At 46.1% G+C, this 9972-nt stretch overlaps 2 protein-coding genes across 2 annotated transcripts in view; both read left to right on the plus strand.

Moving 5' to 3' along the window:
* Nucleotides 1–3238, plus strand: part of yju2 (YJU2 splicing factor homolog) — a 4475-nt gene extending 1237 nt beyond the window's left edge. The window contains exons 5-8 of the mRNA XM_079753028.1: nt 110–291; nt 765–930; nt 2304–2451; nt 2909–3238. Of these exons, the coding sequence (XP_079609154.1) occupies nt 110–291; nt 765–930; nt 2304–2451; nt 2909–3015 (603 nt within the window). The 3' untranslated portion in view covers nt 3016–3238. The remainder of the gene's footprint in view (nt 1–109; nt 292–764; nt 931–2303; nt 2452–2908) is intronic.
* A 545-nt stretch (nt 3239–3783) lies between these two features.
* On the plus strand, nt 3784–9765 carry shda (Src homology 2 domain containing transforming protein D, a). Its single transcript, XM_079752937.1, has 8 exons — nt 3784–3949; nt 4524–4776; nt 4920–5021; nt 5362–5521; nt 5940–6149; nt 7228–7402; nt 7885–8004; nt 8504–9765. The coding sequence occupies exons 2-8, from the start codon at nt 4528–4530 to the stop codon at nt 8688–8690; spliced, it is 1203 nt and encodes a 400-aa protein (XP_079609063.1). The 5' UTR covers nt 3784–3949; nt 4524–4527; the 3' UTR covers nt 8691–9765.
* Nucleotides 9766–9972: the final 207 nt, after the last annotated feature.

Genomic DNA, 9972 nt, shown 5'->3' on the forward strand with positions numbered 1-9972 from the left:
AATGGACAATTTTAAAAAAGCAACAACAATCTAAAACATTAAAATAGTACAACGCCCGTCTTTTTAAAAGAAGGAGTGCCGGGAGTGATGCACGCGTTTGGTTCCACAGGTGCTGGAGAACCGCACGCGGGACTCCAAGCTGGAGATGGAGGTCCTGGAGAACCTGCAGGAGCTGAAGGAGCTGAACCAGCGGCAGGCCACTCCCGACTTCGAGGGGATGATCGGCCAGGCCCGGGAGCTGGAGCAGAGGGAGAAGGAGCGGGAGAGAGAGGAGGACGAGAGGGAGACGCAGTGAGTCGCCGCGCACTGGGCCTCCCTCACCGAGGTCTAACTCTGCTAAACATCGTTGGAGCTGGCCCTCCACTCATGTTGAGCATTGCAACATTTTTACTTTTTTTCCATAGTTGTGTCTATATATATTGTTGATGTCGACCTATAGATAGTCTGAACCAAATTTTGACCATTTTATATTTGGCCATTTTATATAACCCCCCTATATATATATATATATATATATATATATATATATATATATATATATATATATATCAAGGTTGAAAGAAAGTGTGGCATTACTTTGTGCACGTTTTTTATTTATTTCTATATTGAGTGATCTTTCCTTTACCACATCTGCAGCTATCTGTTCTGCTCAGAGAACACAGAACCAGAACTGGCCAGACACCCAATGACCATATGCTGTATAGTCTAGCATAGGATATAGGAGTAATATTTCTCTAAACTGTCCTGTCCTGGCCGCCCCACAGAGAGATGCTGGGCCGTGCGTTGATGAAGAGACTTCGGGACTCGGACTCGGACTCGGACCAAGAGGAGAAGCCCAGCGAGGCCCCGCCCAGGGAGGCCCCGCCCCCGGCGTCCAGCGTAGATAGACCGACGGACATCCTCACAACGGTCAAACCCTCAGAGGCACAGGTGGGTGCCATTCTACATTGGACTGTATTGCTTTGCAAAACTACTTCTCAAATTTGTTATATTACAGTTAGGGCTGGGCGATATATCGAATATATGCGATGTATCGCGAGATGTTCTCCAGGCGATGTATAAAATGCCCCTGTCGCGAACATCGAATACAAATTGGCACGTAATGTTTCTTTTTGCCGCCGCCGGCATAGTCGTTGTGTTCCCTTCTCTCGCTCTTTCCTGTGGCTCTCTGCCTCACAGGCTCATATGCATTAAACACACTCACTCCCCCCGTGAGATTCTGGGATTCTACGCGCGTGTGTGACGGTCGCGTGTGTGACGTCACACACGCGACCGGTGAGTGAGAACAGCGACCGGTCACTCATCTCCTACCGTTGAGTGAGAACAGCGAGAGAGAGAGAAAAGATGATGGAAACGGAGGATTTGGTTTCAAAAAAGAATAGTACAGGATCCGTCGTCTGGCAGTGGTTTGGCTACCGAAAGGAAGATGTGGAACAAAAAACGGCTTTGAGCTCTGTTTTTGCTCGAAAATAATTAACGGTTTGAATAAATGCTGTGTTGGTAAATCTAACTTGCTGTGATTTTCCTTTTCTTATGTGCAAGTTCTAAATTCTTCCAATAGAAAGCACTAATGACTTTAAACAATATGTTGTTTCATGTAATCTAAATGCAGATTTATGTTTCAGGAATACTCGAATTATTATAACATGTAGTAACATTATGATGATGATAATTGGTTGTATTGTTGATTAGCAGGATAGCGTAGTGGCTCGGGGGTTCGAGGCCCAGCCGTAAGGGACATGGTTTGATTCCCCATGCCCTCAGCCCCCCTGTAGGCCTCCTAAGCGAGACCCCTGGGCCTTCTACCTGGTCCTCAATAACACCTGAACTCACTGCTGGCTGCTCTGGATAGAAACTAGGGCTGAACGATTTCGGGAAATAATCGAATTGCGATTATTTCCACCAATATTGACATTGCAATTTAGTGTTTTTTAGTGTTTTTTTAAGTTCCTTTTTTTCTGTATTATTCACTAAACAAGCAATAAATCATTCTGTAGTGTGACCAACGCAACATTGGAAGAAGTCAACATATAAACTGCTCTTTCCTTTAGGCCAGGCCTGTGTGTTGACATGAATTGATGCATGAATTGATAATATAACATCTTTATTTATTGAATTGTCAACGAAAAATAAATGTTAAAAATACATATTATGTTTATCTTTTCAAATCACGTTCTATTAGATTGCAACGTCGGTTTGAATTAGATTCATCGTTCAGCCCTCATAGAAACATCTGCTAAAGGACTGAACCTCGCTCTGTGGTTCCCCGCTCCGTCTCTCATAACGGTGCCTGTTTCCCCCAGGGCCCCTCGGTGGGGGGTGTAAAGAAGGCCAAGGTGGAGCGCTGGGAGAAGAGCGTGGGGAAGCTGGGTGGTGGAGGAGCCCTGTCCTCTCTGGTGGTCAGGAGGAAACCTGCTGCAGCGCCCCCTGCTGGCTGCATCTCCAAACCAGGTGTGACCATGGAACACATGGAGCACGTAGTACTTATTTACAGTATTACTACTGCAGCAAGTCACATAAATGACAAGAAACATGCATAACTAATTATATTTTAAATACAAAAACAACTATATCAGTTTGAGTAGGTAAAAAGTAAATGTTATGTGTATGACCAAATCTAGTCATTATCCCTGTCTGACTGATTTGACTCGTTATCTCGCTCTGTATGACTGGTTCTAGTTACTATTCCCCTGTTTATCACTGGTTCTAGTCATTATCCCCCTGTTTATGACTGATTCTAGTCATTACCCCTGTGCATGACTGATTCTAGTCATTATCCCTGTGCATGACTGATTCTAGTCATTACCCCTGTGTATAACTGGTTCCAGTCATTACCCCCCTCTGACTGGTTCTAGGCATTACCCCAGTGTATGACTGATTCTTGACCGTGTGTTTCCAATGTTTCCAGGCCCTAAAGGGATACCAACGGCCAACAGTGTGAACGCCGCCCCCCTGGCCGTCCACAGTTCCTCCCTCAGCCTGTTGGGAGCGTACTCGGACAGTGAAAGCGAATGACACTGGAAAATATATTGCGACCAGCCGAGTTTTCAGGCACTGAACTGTTTTTATGAATTATGGGATTCTGTTATGTATCACAGTTTAACATCTTGTCTGTGTCCTGCTTCTCTTTCATCTGAAACCATTGCACCCATGGGTTAACTCACTGTCATCTGTTACATGGAAATGTCTTTGAATTGAATTCAGATATTTTGGTAATAAAATTAAACTTTTGTCCATACTTGTTTAGTTAAAAGTCTTTGCTCATTATGTCACTATTTTAAAGTATATAATTAAATTCCTCACATATTGTAACCTGTAATTGTTCTGATATAATTGTATATATAAAATAGAATAATTCTTTATTGCGTGCGTGGGTGTGTCAATAAAGCAGCTGGTGTGTGTCAATTTAGCAACAGAATAATGAATCAAGTACTGTAAAGAAGTGACGTTGTCTGTTGAAAGTAGCTCAATATACATATTTGCCTAAAATCCTCGAATGAAATATATATAATATTGGCTAAATGATTGATGAAATATTGGCCCCTTTAACAGAGTGTCTAGACCAGTCTGCACGCTGTGTCTGTAACCTCGTTCGAAGGCGTTCTCCTCTCACTACGGAACGCATGCAACGAGAATCTCCAAATAGGCGTTTATTAGCCAGAGAGGGCGGGACATTCAGTGTTTACTGGCCTAAACAGATCAATGAAAGTAAGTGACCGGAAATTACGTTGCGGTAGACCGGGATAACCCTACTTTTTCAGGATCGCCTCCTCCTACTATGCCTGTAAATAATGAGACTGGACGCTTAGCTTAGCCAGCATTTGCTCGCTAGCCTGCAAGGCTGTGCGTATTTTTTATTGTTAATAATGTTTTTTTTTTACTTTATAAAACACGACACTTGATGCGGATCCCACAGACATTACTGGAAGGTGGGACTCTCAAGGCGAGGGTAAGCAGCCCTCCCAACGAAAGCCCTTAGCATTAGCGTCCCTGCTAACACGCTTGTATAGTTCACCAGCGAGCTTCTGGACAAAGCTTTGTACACATTTATTGACTGACTTGTATATTTGAAGGCATGGCCAACCATTTAGCCAGATAACGGAGTCTTAATTTGAGCCACAATTATTTTTAGTTTGTCGTTTTTTAGAGTTTGCCTGCATAAGTGCATTTAAATAAGATACGATGTAGCTGCTTTTTAATTTGCACTGGGGTGTCACAGCAGAAGCCCCAACAGTGACAGTGATACAATTGAACAATAAAATACTATGTGCATCTGTTTCTTTTAGATTCAAGCAGTTTGACTTGCTGTGTGTGTGTGTGTGTGTGTGTGTGTGTGTGTGTGTGTGTGTGTGTGTGTGTGTGTGTGTGTGTGGGTGTGTGTGTGTGTGTGTGTGTGTGTGTGTGTGTGTTGAATTTGCACTGTTATTGCTCAAATAGGACCAAAATTACCGTATAAGGATAAAAGTGACGACATGCATCAATCTAACCTTTTTAGGTGACCCGTTTTGTCTCCAACCTCTCAGATCCATGGCAAAGTGGCTTAAAGACTATCTCAACTTAGGCAGCAGTAGGCGTGATCCACCACAGCCCCCAAGGCCAGACTACACAGAGAGTGAGATCCTGAGGGCATACAGAGCTCAGAAAGAGTTGGACTTTGAAGACCCCTACCAGCCCTCTGATAAGCAGCTCCAGAATGGTGGCTATAAAGGCTGTAGTACAACCTTGAGCCTCCCATCTTTCCCTGCATTTGGATCTGTGCTACCGAATGGAGTGGAGGTAAGACAGTTGGCCCAGTGTTTTCCCCTTGTCCTGTGTTTCTTTAAGTGTTGTCACTACTAATTCAAGAGTCATAGTGTTACACGTAGGAAGAAAAACATTGCCTGTCTATTCAGTTGCTGTTTCGTGTGTATGTCGCGCAGGTCAAAGTGGTTTCTCCCAAACACAGACTCATCAAAGTTGACTCTCAGGAGTTTGGGCGCTGTATTAACCCACTGAGCCCAGTCATCGTCCACGAGGAACCGGTAGGTCCTTTCACTCCTTCTAGTTCTGTCCCTTTGTATCCCTTTTGCTCACCTGCCTAATTGGATCAACCTACCTGGTTGAAAAGACGCCTTGTTGTTGTTTCTCTCGCTCTCTTTCACCATCTCTCTCTCGTCTCACTCTCTCTCTCTCCGTTTCTCTCTAGCTGTTTCTGTCTCTCTCTGTTTCTGGCTGGCTGTCTCTCTGTCTCTCTGTTACTGGCTGGCTGTCTCTCTGTCTCTCTGTCTTTGGCTCTCTGGCTCTTTGGTTGTTTGTCTCGCTGGCTTGCTCTGTCTCTTGTCTCTCTGGTCTCAATCTCTGGTCTCTCTCTCCGGTCTCCAGGTCGTCCCGTCTGCCCCAGCCGTAGGCGATCAGGACACAGACTACTCGGACCCCTTTGATGCCCGCCCGGACCCCCGAACACAGACAGACTGGGAGCCCAGCACTGCCCCCGACAGCCGCAGCTACATGGAGCCATTCCAGGCCCAGAGGATCATCTCAGGTCAAATAACACTGCGTTCATTACCCTTATTAACTGTACTTTACTAAACACCAGGTTAAGTAACACTTTAATTATTCTTATTAACTGTACCATACTAAACACCAGGTTCAAATAACACTACTTAAATGATTCTTATTAACTGCACTTTACTAAACACCAGGTTAAATAACACTTTAATTATTCTTATTAACTGTACTTTACTAACACCAGGTTCAAATAACACTACTTAAATGATTCTTATTAACTGTACTTTACTAACCGCCAGGTTAGTAAAATAATTCAATTTTTATTGTAAGTTTCTTAAGTTTTTTTAAACTTGACTGAGTCTTGTAACTGAGGTCTTATGATCCATTATGCAAAGTCTCTGTTCATGCTTTATGATTCCCAAAAAGTGACATTGCTCTCTGTTGTTCCGCAGAGCTCCAACACAGCGCGATGAGCAGCGACGGAGACCAGCTGTACGATAACCCGTACGAGGAGAGGGAGCGGCCCTACCCCCACCAGCAGCCTCCCGGCCCCCAGGCCGAGGGCAGGGAGAGCAGGCTGCCGCAGGACGACGAGCGGCCCGCCGACGAGTATGACCAGCCCTGGGAGTGGAAGAAGGACCACATCTCTAAGGCCCTGGCGGGTACGGGGGGGGGGGGGGAACTACCCCTGGGAGACCAGCGGGGGGGGGGGGGGGATATAGAAGGGAGATGCCGTCTGAAGTAGGGGTGTGCACGTGTAACCGGTTAGTAAATCATAACCGTTTAGGAAAAATCTGTAAACAAAAACCGTAAAAAAAATATATAATCACTGGGCCATCCTTTCAATGGGAATCGCGACGGTCCATACTTTCAACATAAAGTGTGCATATTTATAATTTGAAATTCGTCCCAGCCTTAATACCACAGATACTATAGGGTCTATAGCATATAACCGCGTTTTCTGATTACAGTTTAATGTAACAGTAAGCTGACAACATCCTAATTAACACCGCAACTGCCAATTAACCACACAGAGATAACCATGGCAACCGGTCAAACCAATTTTCTTTTTGCAATCATTCTGCTCGCGCATCCGCCGAAGTGATAAACAAATAATCCCCCTATAGCGCGACTGCGGTCCACTTTAAAAAACATTAAAAAAGAAAACGGTTAACCGTGTACACGAAAAAAAAGGGGTCGTGTAACCGTTTACAATTGTTTGTAACCGTTCACACCCCTAGTCTGAAGCTACTTTAGTCGTGATATGGCTTGGCCGCACATTTAGCTTAGGGCCGTGTTACTCGTTGGTTCATATTTCCTTCTTATTGATCTTCATTAGTTGTATTCTATTTGATTTGTGCTTGAGTGTAGACATAGTTGATATGCCTTTTTTGTATTCTCAACTCTCATTTATCTTATTCAGGCTCATTATTATTTGCATTGTAAGTTTGATGTGAACCCTTGTCTTGACCGCTGTAACCCCTGAAAGTCTCTGAAGGACTGAATGCTGCTCTGTTCACTCACTCACTCACTCACTCACTCACTCACTCACTCACTCACTCACTCACTCACTCACTCACTCACTCACTCACTCACTCACTCACACTCACATCACTCTCTCTCTCTCACACTCTCACACTCACTCACTCTCACTCACTCACTCACTCTCTCACTCTCTCACTCTCTCACTCTCACACTCTCACTCACTCACACTCTCAACCTTTGCACCTCCGTCTGCAGTTCAGTTCGAGGGGGCGGAGCGGGAGCGTTCCCGGGGGCACCCCGAGCAGGCCCGGCCCCCCAGGGTCAGCCCCACCGCCGCTCCGGGGGGGTCCGCCACGCTGCGCATGGTGGGGGACACCCCGCCCCTCCTGGGGGAGAGGGTGGACCCGGCGATGCCGCTGGAGAGACAGGTGTAAGTCGACACGCCCTGACTCATCATCATGCGTGACAGTGGGGATGTGTGTTTTAACTGACTGGTTTAAACCACTCAGCAGACGCTTAGAGCTTACTGCATATTGAAACAACCACAGCCGTCGTCTGAGTTTAAAGGAAAGATGGTACACATTGAACCTTACGGGGGGCCCCGGTGGCTCCCAGGGCAGAGCGCCTACCATTAAGGCTCAGTCCTGATCGCAGCGACCTGGATTTCGATTCCTGCCCGCGGTCCTTTTGCTGCATGTCTTCCCCTCTAGCTCCCATACCTTCCTGCCTGTCGCACTCTTTAATAAAGCATATAAATGCCGAATCACTCTTTAAAAAAAAACATTGAACCTTAAACACGTCCGGTCATTGCCCTCCTCTCCGACGGTCACCCGACACCGTTTGAGGAAAACGCTAACTCTGCTACTTACCCTCCCGCTTACTTTACCCCCCCCCCCCCCCCCCCCCCCCCAGGTGGTACCACGGAGCGCTGGGCCGCGGCGAGGCCGAGGGGCTGCTGACGCTGTGTAAGGAGAGCTCCTACCTGGTGAGGAAGAGCCAGAGCAGCCGCACAGACTTCTCCCTGTCCCTGAGGTAGGAGCGCCACCTGGGGGGCTAGCCCTGTGCCGTGTGCTAGCTGTGCTGTTCGCTAGCTGTGCTGTTCGCTAGCTGTGCCGTTTTCTAGCTGTGCCGTTTGCTACCTGTGCCGTTTGCTACTTGTGCTGTTCGCTAGCTGTGCCGTGTGCTAGCTGTGCCGTGTGCTAGCTGTGCTGTTCGCTAGCTGTGCTGTTCGCTAGCTGTGCCGTGTGCTAGCTGTGCCGTTTGCTAGCTGTGCCGTTTGCTAGCTGTGCCGTGTGCTAGCTGTGCTGTAAGCCGTGTGCTGTAAGCTAGCTAGGTCGTCAGGCCTTCTGAGCCCTTTTGGTTCAAACAAATGTATATCCATATTATCCATCAGGGATTGAACAAGAACGTCGTAGCTTTTGATGTTGACCCAGGTGGGGCTGTGAAGTTCAACATCGTCTTCGAAGAATCTGCTTCCTTTTGATTATTGTCTCTCTTCTTTCCGTCTCTCCTCCCCTCCCCCCCCCACTAGGAGCTGTAAGGGCTTCATGCACATGAAGTTCAGCCTGTCCCCTGACGGCCGCTACGTCCTGGGGGAGAACAGCCCGCCTTTCTCCACCGTGCCCGAGGTCATCCACCACTACACCACCCACAAGCTGCCCATCAGAGGAGCCGAACACATGTCCCTGCTGTACCCCGTCATCGTGCAGACCCTCTGACACACGCACTCACACTCACTCACACACCTGTTGCTCCTGAATATTGCTTGCTTAACACTGATCCCTGGTCAGTGCTGGTCATCTTCAACCTCGATCGCTCCTCTTCCTCTTCTCTGCTAACAGGGGCATCTAAACTAGTTGGCTAGACTAGTGCCCTTCTAAACTAGTTGGCTAGACTAGTGCCCTTCTAATCTAGTTGGCCAGACTAGTGCCCATCTAAACTAGTTTGCAAGAGGATTGCCATTGTAAACTAGTTCACTTGATTATTACTCACTGAACTAGATAACTCGACCAGGCATCTAAAATAGTTTACTAAAGTAACCCTTCCATCCTAACTACACTACCCTAGTTAATTGACCAGTACCCATCTTACCTTGTTAAACACTACTACCTATCTTCATTAATAAAACACTAGTTTCAATTTCAACTAGTTAAAAACAGTAATGTAACTCTGGACTAACTTAACTAGTTAAGCGCTAGTCTTGACTAGTTGGCTTGACCAATAGTCTTACCATCTTGACTTTAGTGCAAATTGAACCTAACTATAGCAAACATCTTAACCAGTTAACTTGACTAGTACCCCTTACCTGCCTAACTTGTTAACTACCATCTTAACTAGGTAACCAGACCGCCCGCTCCTGCCTTGTATATGGTGTGCACTGAGCCTGCCACAGTCTCTGCCTTTTTCAGTCTTTTTTTCCATTATTTTTATTTGAACATGATATTTATTTCTCCCCCTCGCGCTGTTGGGACTCGCGTCTGTTTGAAACTGTTCCGGGGTCAGCAGGGGATTATGGTACTTTGAGTTTTAGCTGGTGTGGAAGTTGACATGGATGCCTATGGATGGCCTTTTTGTGTCAATGTTCTCCCATTTCAAAGGGGCCTGTATGCGTAGGTGAAATGAGTTGGCTTAGCAAAATGACAACACTAGTTTAGAGAATGACTGCAGTATTATTCTATTAAAAGCTTGTTGCTTCATGACTGTTAGTTTTGGCTACTGAAGCTTTGCTTGTTTCTCCGATGTTGTTTTCAAACTATGTGTTCATTGACTGATAAATTGTTGTTTTTAACTATATGAACGTGTCTTCCTTTTTTGTGACGTGCTGACTGTTTTAAATGTTAAGTGCCTTGTAATTGAAAACGTGGGCCATCAATAGGCATGTAGGGTTCCATGAAACATTATTTTTTTAATAGTCAAAGTGAACGCGACCGAGTGGACACTTGATCCCAGGTAGAAACCTTACCTGTGGGGCCGACAGACCGCTAACTTCCGCGACAGCAA

Source organism: Pollachius pollachius, assembly GCF_949987615.1.
Source record: "Pollachius pollachius genome assembly, chromosome: 15".
NCBI lineage: Eukaryota > Metazoa > Chordata > Actinopteri > Gadiformes > Gadidae > Pollachius > Pollachius pollachius.

Coding starts and splice junctions, on each gene's coding strand:
- shda (XM_079752937.1), top strand. CDS start 4,528: ATGGCAAAGTGGCTTAAAGACTATCTCAACTTAGGCAGCAGTAGGCGT. Junction 4,777..4,919: donor TGCTACCGAATGGAGTGGAG/GTAAGACAGTTG, acceptor TATGTCGCGCAG/GTCAAAGTGGTTTCTCCCAA. Junction 5,022..5,361: donor TCATCGTCCACGAGGAACCG/GTAGGTCCTTTC, acceptor TCCGGTCTCCAG/GTCGTCCCGTCTGCCCCAGC.